This window comes from Phyllobates terribilis, unplaced genomic scaffold (assembly GCF_046119375.1).
Source record: "Phyllobates terribilis strain yellow unplaced genomic scaffold, ASM4611937v1 Scaffold_4__5_contigs__length_816908805, whole genome shotgun sequence".
NCBI lineage: Eukaryota > Metazoa > Chordata > Amphibia > Anura > Dendrobatidae > Phyllobates > Phyllobates terribilis.
The window spans coordinates 687,234,118-687,250,720 of NW_027362764.1; the positions used below are offsets into that span (position 1 = coordinate 687,234,118).

Here is a 16,603-nt window from a genome sequence, read left to right on the forward strand (position 1 = left end):
CAGAAATCCACCTCTTCAGCTGGAGCAGGATTCTTCTTTGTCAAAAAGAAAGACGGCTCTCTTCGCCATTGTATCGACTATAGGGGCCTAAACCAGATTACCATCAAGAATAAGTATCCCCTGCCTCTCATCTCGGAGCTGTTTGATCGCCTAAAAGGCGCAAGGATTTTCACTAAGCTCGACCTGCGTGGGGCGTACAATCTGGTTCAGATTCGCCAAGGAGACGAGTGGAAGACGACAACACTCGGGATGGTCACTACGAGTAACGCGTGATGCCCTTCAGTCTCTGTAATGCTCCAGCCGTCTTCCAGCAGTTAGTAAACGATATCTTTCGAGATCCCCTGTATTCCTGCATGGGGGTGTACCTGGACGATATCTTGGTATTCTCCCCTGATCTGCCCTCTCACCGGAGGGATGTTCGTCAGGTCCTGCTGAGGCTCCGGAAAAATCGCCTGTATGCTAAGTTCGAGAAATGCCTCTTTGAGCAGACCTCTCTGCCATTTCTGGGGTATATCATCTCTGAGACAAGACTGCGGCTGGATCCTGAGAAGGTGTCTGCCGTCTTGAAGTGACTCCGAGGGGTTGAAGGCTATTCAGCGGTTTCTGGGATTCGCTAACTATTACTGCCTCTTAATTTCTCATTTCTCCTCCCGGACAGCTCCCATCTCTGCTCTTACCCGTAAGGGAGCAAATCCCAAGGAGTGGTCTTCCGAGGCAGAGAATGCCTTTATCTCTCTTAAAGCCTTCTCCTCCGCTCCTGTGCTACACCGTCCGGATTGCAATAAACAGTTCTTCCTGGAGGTTGATGCCTCTTCCTCTGGAGCCGGAGCGGTGCTTACCCAGAAATCTTCGTCCGGACGAATGGTAACCTGCGTCTTCTTTTCCAAACTCTTCTCTTCATCCGAGCGCAATTACTCCATAGGAGATCGAGAACTGCTGGCCATCAAATTAGCGCTGGAGGAGTGGTGCTACTTGCTTGAGGGGGCTGTGCAACCGGTGATCATCTACATTAACCATAAAAACCTTGCTTATTTGCAGACCGCCCAAAGACTAAACCCGCGTCAGGCCAGATGGTCTTTGCTCTTTGCTCGATTCTGCTTCAATCTCCATTATCGCCCGGCAGACAAGAACATTAAAGCCGACGCTCTATCCCGCTCTTTTCTGTCTTCCGACCTGGAGGAGGAACCTCTACACATCATTGATCCCTCCAGAATTATGACTGTTGCTCCATTTGACCTGTCTCATCTACCTCCTGGTAAGACCTTTGTAGAGGCTCAGGATCGGAAGAAGGTCTTACTCTGGGGTCATTCGTCCAAACTGGCTGGCCATGCCAGCCAGAAGAAGACACTTCTGCTCATTGTTCGGCACTATCGGTGGCCCACCCTGCGCAAGGATGTTGCGGATTTTGTTGCGGCTTGTTCCTCTTGTGCCCGTAACAAGATATCTAGGCACCTTCCAGCCGGTCGCCTCCTATCTCTTCCCGTGCCTTCCGCTCCGTGGCAACATATTGCAATGGATTTCATCACGGATCTTCCTGTATCGGCCGGTTGTACTGTCATTTGGGTGGTCGCCGACGGCTTCTCCAAGATGGCTCACTTCATCCCTCCGCCTGGTCTTCCGTCTGCATCTGTGCTGGCTAAGGACTTCATCCGTCACATCTTCCGTCTCCACGGCTTACCCCTCCACATTGTCTTGGACCGAGGAGTTCAGTTCACTTTCCACTTTTGGAGAGCCACGTGCAAGCTGCTAGATGTCTCTTTGGATTTTTCTTCGGCCTATCATCCTCAGTCCAATGGTCAAGTGGAACGTATCAATCAGATCCTTACCAGTTTTCTTCGGCACTTTGTCAATGTTCACCATAGCGATTGGGTTGAGCTCCTGCCCTGGGCCGAGTTTTCCTATAACAACCATGTGAGTGAGTCTTCTGCTAAGTCTCCGTTTTTGTGGTCTATGGTAGACACCCCCGGATTCCGTTTTCCATCTCCTCTTCAGTGGACAACCCTGCCGCGGAGTCTCTCGTCTGTGAATTTTCTGCGATTTGGGAAGACACTAGATCTGCTCTCCTTCAATCCTCCGAGTGGATGAAGAAGCATGCTGATAAGAGACGTCTGGATCCGCTTCAATTCCGTCCGGGAGACAAGGTCTGGCTTTCCTCCAAATATGTCCGCCTCAAGATACCATCTTACAAGTTGGGTCCGCGGTTCATCGGTCTGTTCGAGATTCTGAACCAAATAAATCCAGTGGCTTAAAAGCTGAAACTCCCGGCCTCCTCACAGATCCCCAACTCCTTTCACGTGTCTCTCCTCAAACCGGTTGTCCTTAATTCTTTCTTTGATGATCCAGGTACAATTCCAGCTCCAGTCTCCTCTGAGGACGTCTTTGAGCTAGAAAACATTTTGGCCATCAAGAGGGTAAGATGAAAGACTTTCTTTCTTGTGAATTGGAAGGGGTTTGGTCCTGAGGAGAGATCTTGGGAGCCCAGGGAGAACATTCATGTTCCTAGTCTTCTAGAAAAATTTCTTGCGGGCCTAAAGAAGAGGGGGCGTAAAGGGGGGGGGTACTGTAGCGCCGTCATCTCTGCCTCCTGCTGGGCAGAGACGCCGCTCCCCTCACCACTGCGATCCTGGTCCGGCTTCCTCCAGCTCCCCTGCTGCTGTTGCGCACACCGCGTGCAGCTTCCTGGGCACTGTGCTTAGGGCACGTGAGCACGCTCCCTCCTAAAGGGGCCACGCGCCGTCCTAAAGAGTACCCAGCCAATGGCCGGAGGACCACTCCTATTTAAAGCACCTCCTTCAAAATGGAGGTGCCTGTGCAAGGTTGTTGTGTGCTAACACTCTCCACAGCCCTCAGGTTCCAGTGCCCGCCAGTCTGTCTGTCAGCCGTGCCCGCCTGCCTGTCTATCAGCCGTGCCCACCAGCCTGTCTATCAGCTGTGTCCGCCAGTCTGTCTACCTGCCGTGCCCGCCGGCTTGCCTACCCGGATCACCTGTCAGGTTACCTGCTGTGTCCAACCGCTTGTCTATCCGGATCACCTGTCTGGCTACCAGCCGTACCCACCTTCTTGCCTACCCGGTCATGGAGTCGACTAAGCCGCCGTGTGGCCAGGGTCGGTCCGAGTAGGTGCTTAGTTACGCCCCTCTGGTCCCTCCTTGCATCCCAGCACAGAGGTTCCACCACCCGGACCCGTAACACATTGTGTCCAGCTTGTACTTCTGGAGACATGGACACTGTAAATTAAGTGGGCTCTCATTGTTACAGAAATGCAAATGTGGATGCTAACTGCGGTTTAGGCACACTGTGGTACTCAGAAGGGAGGGGGGCATTGGGATTTTGGAGCACAGAATTCACTAGATTTCTTTTGGGGGCAAGGAGCCATAGCACTTTTCCAGAGCCTTTGTACTACCAGTAACACGGAAGCCCCCTATACTTCTGTTGACGTTTGACGGACCTGAGTGGGGACTTGCTTAATTTGTGGATTGAGTTGAAGCTTTTATTGGGAACATTTTACATAACATGTTGGATCACATTTATCCTGCGCTCTACGCTGTGTACTTACTTTGGGGTTTCCATGTAAATCTCTGAATGATGTGATTAACATGAAACCCCGAGGGATCCATTCACTACAATGAGGCAACAGAGTTACTCTGGGCTCCGTGTGATCTCTGTTCACCGGTATCCTTCTTTTTGGAGGTGCACAAAACTGTGGCGGACCACGCTTTTATGCACACTTAAAAAGACGGATACCACTGGATCATAGGACGGACAGAGTCCAACGTGTCTCCTTCTGTCTCATTATAGGGAATCTTCCGCCGGGGGTTCCGTCTGAATCACGCATTTCAGAGATTTACACGGAAACCCCGGTGTAAGCGCTCAGCACAGAAAGCAGGATAAATGTGAGCTGAGCTTGATTGCGATCTTTGGGAGACAGAATGAACAAATCAACAGCAGGTGAAGAATTAGTTTTATTTATTTTTTATGCCGTTCCTCATGCGGTATAAGTGATTAGATGACTTTATTCTTCGGGTCGGAGCAATTACAGTGATACCAGATTTCTATCATTTTTTTAAGTTTGGTCGCTGTCACACACTAAAAGAAGCTTTTTTTTTTGCAAAACAAAGATTTTGCATCACCATATTTTAAGAGCTATCATTTTTGTATACTTCTGCCGACAGAGTCATGTGAAGGTTTGATTCTTGTGGGACGAGTTAACGGTTTTTATTGGTACCATTTTCGGGCACATGACATTTTTTGATCTCTTTTTATTCCGATTTTTGTGAGGCAGAATGAACAAAAACCAACAATTCAGGAATTATTTTATGGGGTTTTTATTTATGCTGTTCACTGTGTGGTAAATGTGATAAAATACCTTTATTCTTCGGATCAGTACGATTATAGCGATACCACATTTATATATTTTTTTTTTTGTTTTGGCGCTTTTACATAATAAAAACTATTTTATAGAAAAAAAGAATTGTTTTTGCATCACTTTGTTCTGAGAGCTACAGCTTTTTTTATTTTTCCGCTGATGGAGCTATATGGTGACTTGTTTTTTGCAGGACAAGATGAAATTTTCAGTAATACCATTTTTATTTACATTTGACTTTTCGATCTCGTTTTAGTCTACTTTTTGATCAGCGGTATGATGAAAAAGCATCGTTTTTTTGCCACGTTTTTGTTTTTATGGTGTTCACTAAAGGGGTTAACTAGTGGGGCAGTTTTATAGGTTGGGTCATTCTGGTCGTGGTGATATCAAATACGTGCACTTTATATGTTTATTTTTGTTTCTATGTAAATATATGTATTTATTGGATTAATATATTAATGCAATAAATACACATATTTATGTAAAAACAATGCTTTTGCATTGCAGGGCATTAGATCAGCAATCGTGTTGTGCCAATCGGAGCTCCCTCCCTCTGTTATGCCGATCGATGTCGCTGTCACTATTGCCAGCGGCATCAGAGGGTTTAAACTCTTGTGATTGGCGCTAGAAACGATCATGGGTGTTGCTGCGGGGTGTCAGCTCTCATATAGAGACCCACTTTTGATTGCGCCGGTCCTCGGAACTAGCCCATGCGATCGTCACGCCGTACATGTAAGGCAGTTTGCAGGAAAGCACCTCCCGCAGCGTCGTACATGTACGGCAGATGTCATGAAGGGGGTTAAAGAATTGTACAGGATTAAAAAGCATTTATTTCTAATCAAGAAACAGCTCCATACATGTCCACAGATTGAGTGCAGTATTGCAGTTTAGCCCCGTTCTCTTTAATAGAGCTTATTTGCAATATCAGACAATGGAGCTAAACTGCAATACCGCACATGAACTGAAGACAGACGTGGCACTGTTACTGATGCAAAACAGCTCTGTTTATAATCCTGGACAAGCACTTTGAAGTAGCTGTAGATACATACCGCCTAGTCATATAGCTCAGTTCAGGGGCAATATTTGACATGCATGGAAATTAAAAAGTTAAAGGTAAACTGTCGCCTTATTCAGCTTGTCCAAACCGCAAGCAGCATGAATCAGAGTCTGGATGCATAATTGCAGCCTGCCCCCTGCATTTTAGGAATAATATATTTTAAAAATCCATCCAGAGACCATATTTGGAGACCAGACTAGTCCGGCGTTGCCCACAGCCGGCTCTTCCCAGCGCTGCGAGAGTGGTTGACAGGTCTTTGCAATAGAGAGAAGAGAAGCCGGCTGCGGGCAGCACCAGACTAGTCTCATCTCCAGCTCCGGTAGGATCAATAAGGTGCATTCTCTCTGCAACATTTTGTTGGAAAATATACCAGGATGCAATTGTGCAGCCACGATCTGATTTATGCTGCCTGCCGTTTAGGAAGAATGAATCAGATGACAGGTTGCCTTTAGTACACTCCTGGTGGTCAGATCAAAGTTTGCTGTGATTCCCCACCTAAAACCACAGCATTAGAAATACAAAAACACCCCAAAGTCCCAAAGGTATCTGTTACTAAGCAGTTGATGCAATATATTCATTCTGCCGCTTACCAAACAACATGGCTAATAATAATTCACTATGGAGTCTGTATGACTCTCCAAAGAACAATTAGAATAGGATATAGGAATCACTAGATGTTAATTAAAAAAATAACAGAGGACCCCTTAAACGGAATCTGTCACCAGATTTCTGCTACTCCATCAGAGAGCAGCATGATATTGGGGCAAAGACCCTGATGCCAGTGATGTGTCACTGACTGAGCTGCTTCCTGTACTTTTGATTAAATCCCTGTTTTATCTGCTGCAGATATAGCAGTTCTCTGAATGCTGAGCTCTGTATAACCCTGGCCACACCACCGATTGGCAGCTTTCAGTGTACCCTGTGCATATGACGCGCCCCCTGGGCCGTGGGGTACTCGGTGCCGGGCCGGTCGTTGCTAGGGGAGATGTCACAGTGGCGGTGACCCGGTCTGTGACCCAGGGCGGTCATTCAAAAGGGGAATAATTATAGGTTTTTATATTTAATGTTTAAAGTTCGTGACGCCACCTGTGGTATGCGGCTATATGGAGCCGCCGCTGCTGTGCAGAACCTCTGGAGCTGATGTTGGTGCAGCAGGGTTGGTTCAGCTCTCCACAGGCAGAGCTTAACTCCAGGGCAGTGTAGAGATGTGGTAGATGTTGCTGGGCGTTGTAGTGCAGTGTAGTACAGGGAGTGATGGCGCAGCAGTAATTCACAGAGACAGTGGGGTGCAGTCTTCAGAGTTTACTCACAGTTGTTAAGTTCCTCAGGTTGCACTGTACAGGTTACAGCCTCCCACGTCGCGCTGCGTTCACCAGGCAGAGGTTCAGCAATCCCTCAGGTAATTCAAGAGTGCCTGACAGGACCCCGTTCTATGTGCCTTTCTCAGTTGTCTTCCTGATCTGGCTCTCGCCCTCCTGCCCTGCGCCTCACAATCAGTGTCCCAATCCGGTAGCCTCGGGTCTTGTCGGCGACCTGCAGTCCCCTGGACCCTCTACGACCACCTTCTCGGCGATGTAATTGTGGCTGTGGCCACTGCACCTTGCAAGTACAGCAGCCTCCGGTTTCTAGCTGAGCCTTGTAGTTCTCCACTAGTTTAGGGGCCGGTCCCCTCTGCGGCTTGATCCTTCCACACCAGGTAGATTCGGGCGTACGGGTGGCCTCCAGCACTGCCCGTACCCCTAGGATCCCCTCGTTCCTCCTGGAGCCTTCTACTCTCTCCTTCTCAGTCTTGGGCCTCTCACTAGGCCCTCTCGGGAGCAGAGCTCGTGCAGAGCCCCTGCTCCCTCCACTCCTCCTCTCAGACTGGACTCTCTGACTGGACTCACTTTCCCAGATGGTTCCCCTTTTTATACAGCTTCCTTTCCTGTGCTCCCCTGATCTACGTCCTCCACCCACACCCACTACATGGTTCCCCCTCACTTGGTTCCCCTCCACTGCAGCCAGGGACCAGGGACTGGGCTCTCCCTTAGGAGCAATCTCGCCCTGCCCTACTGAAGTGGATGTGTTGGATGCAGGTGTTAGGGTCCCGGGCAGCACTCTATCCTTACCTGAGAGTGGGATACCACACTTCTGGGTGAGATGCAGTACCTCTGTGGCGACTGAACCCTCAGGGGCGCCACACATAGGCAGAAAGCTGCAATTCAGTGGTGGGGTGGGGTTATACAGAGCTCATGGTGAATATGGATGACTACATGACAGCAGGTTTACTAGCCCTTTCATCAAAATTATAGTGAGCAGCCCAGTAAGTGACACAACACTGGAGTCAGGGTCTCTCTCTGTTCAGGTGGCAAAAACGTGGTGACAGATTCCCTCTAAAAAAAGGACCTGTCATGTGCCTGAAATATGTATTTTTCTAGTCTAATAAGCGCTGTTCTCGTGAACCTGGCAATCCTTGTTGTTTTGTTCCTGTACCTCTCCATTCTTGAGATCTGGCCCACTCTTTCTTTTAAAAACATTAAATTTTGTATTAAAATAAAGTTTAAAAAAAAAACTAAATTTTCTATATATAAAATGACAAAAGAAAACACAAAAAAACTGCAAAAATTTTTTGTACATTCTACTTAAAAGATTGTTTCAATGCTTTTATATTAGCGGAAGTCCAATATCCGACACTCCCAGTGATGAGCACTTTTCAGTGCCGGGAAAGGCTGGATGTTAGCGTTGTGTAGGGGCAGATCTGCCTTACCAGGCAGCGGGCACTACACAGCTGATGGAGCTGTGCTGTTCAGCTCTGCAAATGCTAACATCTGTCTGGCGGCAGCACTGGGAATACCTGAACAGCAGGGGGGCCAGCTGTCGCACCACCACCGTTTTCATATTAATGACGTATCCTAGGGATAGATAATCAGTATAAAAATAGTGGAACAATTCCTTAATGTACAAAGTTTGTGTCATAGAGAAAAATTAAAAACCATACAGACATCTCCAGAGAAGGGGACAAATCACCCTCACATTGAACATATGGAGAAATGATAAAAACTAATTATAACAGGTGAAGAGGGAAAGAAAGCTAACAACTCTATTGAAGTAGCAGCCCCTGCAGTGGCCAGGTAATTACAACTGGGAGATTAGCTAGGAAAGAGACAACCAGTCTGAGATTCGTTTAAGCAGAGGCGGAGAACTGCCTTCCCAGGCATAAGCTTGCTCTTATCCAAGCATCTTTCTTAGACAGTGGTGTCCAGTGATAAATATTGGGGTTTTCTTCGATCCAATATTTATGGGAGATATATTTTCTGTGTCGTTGCGAACAGATGAACAGAACGCATTTACTCACATCACTGTAAGGCCATTATAATGCCTCCAACTTAATAACGTCCGATATATGATGCTATCCGGGCCATGTTTGTTCCCTATCTGAAGGTAAAATTGCGATACGAAATATGACAACAATATCTACTGTCTGGGACCTTCAGGAGCGAAGATATCCTGGAAGTTGGGGATCTCATAAAATTCTAACAGACCTATAACATCCCATAATCAGCCCCCACATGAGGTCATCAAGGGGAGGTATGTGGGCGTAAACTTGAGCTAATAAAAAGCAGAATTTGGGTTTGGGTCATTGTTCACTCTGGAAGTCATAAGTTCGCTGTGAGAGTGTTGTAAGAGGGTGACCGGGATGGTCATGCACCTTTTCCTTCTTACTGCACATAATGTTGTATTCTATGCTTATGTATGTATGAGTATGTATATGACCTACTGTCTGATGTGTTAGTTACAGGGTCAGTATTAGATTAGGAATGGGATAGTGCAGAGGTGAGCACTATAGCATAGGAAGTATTTAGTTGTTTGTCAGGAAACAGTTAATGTGTTCAGGAGCTGCTCCAGTGTGGGAGGAGCAGGACAGTGAAGAACTGGGTGACTTCCAGATTGCAGTTAGAGTCAGAGGGAGAGATGTGACAAGAGCAGTAGTTGGAGATCCAGAGGGCACGAGTAGCACGGTCTGTCCAGCAGCAGAGGAACATCTGTCAGGAACTCTGAAACAGACTTTTCCTTAACATCCGGGGCCTATGGTCCACAGGAGCCAGCAGAGAAGCTTGTCTCAAATTCTTCCCAAGAAGGGGAAGTCGGACGGAGAATAGCACAGAGAAGACAATAGGGGACTCTTAGAACTGCGGAGTGTCTCATAGGCCAAAAGGGTCAGCTATGGAAGGGACAGCCCAGGACAAATGGACAGTGAACATCAATACATGCTGTGCAGTGGACTGTGAACCTGGAAAAGTAACGTGAGTGTTATGCACCACACGCACAGCACAGGAGAATTGGGACAGGGAGCCAGGGTGTAGGAACTCAGCAGTCTCTCACCACTACCATCCTGAGCCCCTCACAAAATTGGCGTAATCGGCAGAACAAAATCATGCATCATGAGAACGAGACAGATGCGGGGAAGATTTCAGAAAAAGCTAAGATGGTGGATGATGGCGCGGAGACTGGCGACAGCACTGCCCATCGTGGGCGTCCAGAGCGCAAAACGGCACGAAAAACTGGCTGGTATGGACGCCGAGCTGGGCCGAAGTTGCGGCCCCCTGTGAGTGGTGCCCACCCATGGTTGGGGCGGCGAAGAAACCCCGCCCAGTAATGAAGATCCCAGAGACAGAGGCTGAGTGGGAGGAACTGTCAGAAGTGGCTCCACCCAAGGACGGGTGGAGCCTAGAGGGAGGATCCCTCGTGTCAAGCAGTGCGGCACCATTGCTGATGGAGACAGTGAAGCCACAGCAACGCAACGCCATGTCCTACTGTGGACGCTTCAAGCGGATGGAGTGGGACCGGCGCAGGCAGCGACAGGAGGTGGAGACACGACCCAGTGGCTGCTTGGGAGTATTGGATCTGGATAAGTATCCCATGGAGAGCTGCCTTCCCTTTATACCCGGCTGGTTCCCGTTCAAGCACCCACAGAGGGATACCGTGCCCTTGGCAGTCGCGGTGAAAGGGACTGTGGAGACATACTGGGAGGCCAGCGAGACGTTGGTACTCGGCTGGACTGACTGGGAACTGATTGCAGCAGAGGCATCTGAAACCAGCGGTGAGTCGACTCTGGCGGTCGCGGCAGCGGTGAGTTTCGCTCTAAACCCTGCCCCCTGTCCCCAGCCCCCCACTTACCAAGAAGCAGTGCGAGTCCCCATTGCGGAGGAGGCCCGGTGGATCACGGGGGCGATTCAGGAGAAGAAGCGGTAGGACCGCCGAATCTGGGAAGAACTGCAGCACCCGGGGGGAGGAGCCATGTCCGGCCAGATGACATACGGCCTGGTTAGGCACTTTAACTTCTCCCGCGGTTATGGCTTTATCCAGGAGACTGGGACCGGCGAGAAGGTATATGTGAATGCCGGATCCATCCACGGCCGGGGCCCCTTGCTAGGGGGGAGTCTAGTGTCTTTTATCAAAGAAAACGGGCCCAGAGGGTCGTATGCTGTGGCCGTCACCATGATCGTGTCGGAGGCAGAACAGCAGGAGCAGGCGATAAACCGGCCTGTGTGGCCAACTGTGATGGCCGCGGTACAAGTGGCAGTGGCCCAGAACAAGGGCGAGAACCCCAGAGCAGCGCCCCCTGTTCCCGAGTCACTGGGAGCTACAGCCGGTTCTCAGGGGAGCGTGCGGTCTGAGTCCCCGAGTCTGTTGGCATCAGAGACCAGAAGCAGCAGCGAGGGGTCTGCCTCCAGTGGTTCATCCTCTCGGACCACAATCATTTATATTCAAGGCCAGGGAGTGGCCCATTATGCCGGCCACAAGGGAATCCCCAAGTAAAGTGGCCATTTTGCAATATGCCTTGTTGTGCTCGTTGCACCAGGAATAAAAGAGACTGTTCTGTGTCTCTGTGGGCAGGAGCCCTGAGTGAAAAACTGGAAACATCCGGTATTGGCCAGTCCGGCCACAGTTGAAAGAGCGGAATCTTTCTTGTTTGTTTTCCTCCCTCCAACTTTTTTTTTTGTGCCTGTTGCGCATTCCCCTGCTGGATTACAGGACTAAACCCTGACAGGGTTATATACCTCACACCAATGGACTGAATGCAACTGCTGTATGGACTGTGCCCTTGTTTTACCTTGCCATAGGAGCTATTGAGCAGTATCTTGGCCTTAAAGGGACTGTACACAGCAAAAAGGAGGGTGGAGGGAAACTATCATACGACCCGAGGATCGTGCCAGGTCACTGCTCCTAGTCTGGCGGAGCTGATGTAAGTTGGCCTGTGGGCTATTGTGTCAGAAACAGAAGGACTACCTGTGTCTGGTAAACCCGGAGCAGGATCTGTTGGCCAACAGGCCTGTTGTGTTTTAATATAGACACTTTTGTGGGTCCCAGGAGCAAGGTGACCGGGGTCAGACGGACCCATGTTTAAAGGAACCTGAACACTTGTATTGAGTCCCTTACAGCTGAGTGACTAGGGTCAGTCGGACCCGTTTGGTTGTTCAGGATGACCCGATGTGCATGCCGGGTTGAAGAACTTTGCCCCTGTGTGTATGGGCAACTACCAAAGTGGGTCAAAATGGTCGGTCTTAATAAAAAGACTTGACCTTGGTCCCAACCGAGTGGGACCGAGGTCAAGGTTGACCGAGAGGAACTGCTTAAACTGTGTTAATCTGTTGTGCATTTTATATATACATGTGTGTTAAATGTTTTAAATGTGCAATGGTGTTTTTACAGGTGTTGTCATGGTCGGGACGACCATGTTTTAGGAGGGAGGAATGTAAGAGGGTGACCGGGACGGTCATGCGTCTTCTCCCTCTTACTTCACATAACGTTGTACTCTGTGCTTATGTATGAATATCTTTATGACCTACTGTCTGATGTGTTAGTTACATGGTCAGTATTAGATTAGGAATGGGATAGTGCAGAGGTTGGCACTATAGCATAGGAAGTATTTAGTTGTTAGTCAGGAAACAGTTATGGGGTTCAGGAGCTGCTCCAGTGTGGGAGGAGCAGGACAGTGAAGAACTGGGTGACTTCCTGATTGCAGTTAGAGTCAGAGGAAGAGATGTAACAAGAGCAGTAGTTGGTGGTCCAGGGGGCACGAGTAGCACGGTCTGTCCAGCAGCTGAAGAACATCTGTCAGGAATTCTGAAACAGACTTTCCCTTAACGTCCAGGGCCTACGGTCCACAGGAGCCAGCAGAGAAGCTTGTCTCAAAGACAGTACGGGACTCTTAGTACTGCAGAGCGTCTCATAGGCCAAAAGGGTCAGCTATGGAAGGGACAGCTCAGGACAAACAGACAGTGAACATCAATACGTGCTGTGCAGTGGACTTTGAACCTGGAAAAGTATGTACCCAATACTGCGTGTTACATGATGTTGAATTCGGACACTTAAGTAAAGTTATTTTTCATAAAATGGAATGGAAGTCCCCTAATGTGTGGGCGGCGGTTCCTGAAGTGGAAGAACCCAGTAAAGCAGAGATCTGCGACCACACGCACAGCACAGGAGAAATGGGACATTTGTCTTTGTCATGGAGTCAGGGTGTAGGAACACAGAAGTCCCTCGCCACCACTACCACCCTGAGCCCCTCACAGTGTTCCAGTTTCCCAATCGCAGTGCTTCCCTCTGTAAATATAAGAGCCATTCCTGCAACATCAGGTTTAATTATTCTCTTTTGTTATCCCTTTTATTTTATGTAATTGTATATATTATTGTATTGTTTTGTTCCCATTTTGTATCATCTTTGCATATTTTTTATAAACACTGCCTAACTTTCTGGATTAAATATATAAAATTTAATAGCTCTGTTCCTCTTGCTCTGTAAGTCGCACACCTGAAGCCATACCCTACCTGTAATGGGTGTCCAATCGGCCTGTGTAAACGATTGGTTGAGGCAACTATTGGTGCTTCCTTTTTGCTATTGTCAAGGTAGCAGTGACCACATCGGGGATATATATATTCCATGTGTTAGAATCAGAGGTGTATATACCATACGTTCACTGTGAGTTCCCCAATAAACGGCCTAGTAGTGGAAGCAGCCGTGGCCTCATCCATCACTCGTTACTCAAATGCGTAATTGTCCTGACGATTGGAGGCAGTGGAGTTGCGTCCCCTGATAAACTGGTGGCAGCGGTGAGATCTGGGTAATCTCTCTGGTGTTATCTATGACAAAATGGTGGCAGCGGTGGGATCTGCGCGATTCTCTCTTGCGTTCTTCATGACAAGTAGGGTTGCTAGCTGCCCTATTTCTTCACATACAATACTTATGGAATTGATGATGGAGTTTCCAACGCAGATGTGAACAGGGCTTTAAAGACTGCTGTGGATTTGTTTGCAAAAAGGGAGCAGGTGCTGTAACATCAGTAACATAAATTGATGTACCATAGATTCCAAATCAGCTGGTCAGCTAATGCTCTGGGTTTTCTAGGCAATTTTGAAATTTCATCCATTATGGGCACAATGGTGGCTCAGTGGTTAGCACTGTTGCTTTGCAGCGTTGTTTTTTTTTTAGGAGTTCAAATCCCACCAATGACATCTGCAAGGAGTTTGTATGTTCTCCATATGTTTCCGTGACTTTCATTCCAAAGACATACTGATTGGGAATGTAGATTGTGAGCCCCAATGGGGACAGCGATGATGTCTGTAAAGCGCTGTGGAATTAATAGCGCTGTATAAGTGAGTAAAATAAAGTTTCCATTGTAACATGCAGCAGGTTTTCACGGCTGCAGGATCTTAGACTTCTCATTTTCACCAGTGATAGTTAAGGTTGTGATCCCAGATCAGAAGGTGGCCGCCAGCAGTGTAAACTTCCTACATGAGCTGCAGGCGTGAGGCCAGGACTGGGCGGTGGGAATATATGCCAACACGTGGACACATTGAGCCGCCTCTTCCTCGTCTATTGACGTCAATGATCTGTCCCAGACCCGGTCCTGCCAGCTTCCAGAGCAGCGCTCACAAGCTCTATAAAAAGTAGCTCGTAAGCACTGTGCTCCTTTTTTACTAGGCAGGCGACTACTGTTAGACCGCAGCAGTGGTTGGTAACCTAGGCAACAAGAAGTAAACAAATTTAAAAATCTCTCCAGTCTCAATAATCAGTACATTAAAACTTGTTTGATTTTCCAGTCTCACCCGTTAGAGCTGATGGGAGGATCCTCATCACTGTCCTTTCTGTACTTGGCGGCAGTGTGATAGGGGCCACAATCCTCCCTCCCCCAGCAGCGCAGGACATGGTCAGGTCCAGGGGGATTTAAAAAAAAAGTGTAAAAAAATGAGTAAAGTTTGATCTCCTGCACGAATCCATAACAATGGAAGAATGAACTTATCACGTTTATTAATGGTGAAAATTCAAACTAAATAAATGAAATTTTTGCTGTTCTTCTCCCAGTCTCCAACCAAGTAATCGTCCTGAAGGTAACAAGACCTCGTTTTTTTGCGAAGTTATTGTTCGGACACAAAATCCCTGTAGTGTGAACACGGGACTGAGCGGTTCCTGCCGCACTGATTACTGGAGGCGGAGAGGAGCGCAGAGAGCTGAGCGCACGGCCACCACCACAGACCACCGGCCACTCCGTCTGTCATCTGTCTACTGCGGCCAGCGACGGTGACGTCACGCCTTCTAACCCCGCCCCTCATGTAACTGCCGATCTCATAGGACAGCAGAAAGGTGACGAGGGGGACGGGCCCGGTGACATGTGTCAGGGGCGGGGCCGGGGGCGGAGCTCTGCGATGGCCGCAGAGGTGCTGGGTGAGGGGAGAGTGTGAGGCGGACGGCAGCGGAGAGAAGCTGAGGACGGCCCGGCTGGGGGAGGCCGAGGACGGGACACATCCCGGTATGTGACATGTCAGTGATACACAGGTGCACAGTGACCGGCGGGGCCGCGTCTCCTCTCCTCATCCATCTTGTGTGTATGTCCCCCCCTCAGGAGGCTCACACCCTTTGTGGAGCTCTTCTACACTGCTCATGCCCCCCAGTGACACCCAGGGCTCCCCCACTATGGCCTGGGCAGTGTTATACCAGCCTTTGACCGGTGCCCACCGTCTGTGCGGCCCCTGTGACCTGTGCCCCTTGACCCGTGCCCTCCGCCAGTGCGGCCCCCTGACCCGTGGCCTACAACCTGTGCCTGCCACCTATGAACCCCTGCTGACCCGTGCCCCCGACTCATACCTGCCACCTGTGCTGCCTCCTGACCTGTGCCCCCAACCCGTACCTGCCGCCTATGTACCCGCTGACCCATGCCGCCTGTGCAGCCCCCTTGACCCGTGCCCCCCCACTTCTGTATCCCCCTAAAACCAGGCTGTGGAGTCGGTATAAAATGGACCGACTCCGACTCCTAAAATATATAATAAATTGGGTACAGTAGTTCAATGCAGTTTGTGGGGAATATTTTTTCATAAGAATTTGCGAAAGTTATGAAATGTCCTATAAATGTCTGTCCTATTCCTGATCTAAGGGTCTAGACTTTTAGCTGAGATGAATCTGTGCTACAGTAAATTTATCACTTAAATATGAGCCGCGTATGAGGGAGTCGGAGGTTTGGCTTACTGACTCCACAGCACTGCCTAAAACGTGTCTGCCATCTTTCTTATTTTTACTGCCTGGCCTTTGCCCACTGGCGGCATTGCAGCCTGATTCCAAAGGTCAGCCGTGCCACCTGACCCTTGTCCTCTGCCTGGGTCACAGCTGCTCATGTCCTGTGCCCACCTGCTGCCCCATTGTTGCCCCATGTCACAGACCTGCCCAGGACTCGCCCCTCTCTAGGTGAACCAGGTTAGAACTGATAGTGACACTCACTGAATGGCAGAGCCCAACCTTTCCCATCCCCTGAGCCGAGTGAAGTGTCTGATCTCTAGGAAAAGTCTTTTTCTCTGTGATAAGTAGCAGCTGGCACCTCAGATGGGTATGATCTCACAGATACCTGAGGGTTTGTCCTTTGGCCATGGACCGTCAGTGCCCTGACCTGTGCCTACTAGATACCAGTTAGTGTCAGTGACCAGACAGCGATGGAAGTATCTATCTATGGGAAAACCGAGCCCACATGGGCCGGTAAATTCCAAGCCTGGGGGGCCCGTGTCTCGCCCTTTCTTGCCCTGTCTGGGCCTCTTTGATCTCTCTCTTTTGCTATAACCTCCAGAGTTTGCAGCTCGTCCGCCCCTCCTTGCAGACTCTCTGGGATTTTGTGTGCCCCCCTTCTCTCGGTCTGGTTGTCTCACTGGACTGTCTGC

At 49.1% G+C, this 16,603-nt stretch overlaps 2 protein-coding genes across 4 annotated transcripts in view; one reads left to right on the top strand and one right to left on the bottom strand.

Annotated features, from left to right (window-relative positions):
* Positions 1-15,005, bottom strand: part of LOC141265884 (serine/threonine-protein kinase H1-like) — a 203,602-nt gene extending 188,597 nt beyond the window's left edge. The window contains exons 1-2 of the mRNA XM_073679548.1: positions 14,510-15,005; positions 13,232-14,423 (exon numbers count right to left, since the gene is read on the bottom strand). Of these exons, the coding sequence (XP_073535649.1) occupies positions 13,232-13,345 (114 nt within the window). The 5' untranslated portion in view covers positions 13,346-14,423; positions 14,510-15,005. The remainder of the gene's footprint in view (positions 1-13,231; positions 14,424-14,509) is intronic.
* The window catches only part of WWP1 (WW domain containing E3 ubiquitin protein ligase 1), a 188,756-nt gene that overhangs the window by 60,633 nt on the left and 111,520 nt on the right, over positions 1-16,603 (top strand). The window contains exon 1 of one of the 3 annotated variants that reach the window (XM_073679545.1): positions 15,053-15,210. The exons of 1 other annotated variant lie outside the window; for it this stretch is intronic. The gene's annotated coding sequence lies outside the window, so the exon portion shown is untranslated. Of the gene's footprint in view, positions 1-15,052; positions 15,211-16,603 lie in introns of those variants that run through there. One more of the 3 variants, XM_073679541.1, reaches the window with a different exon arrangement.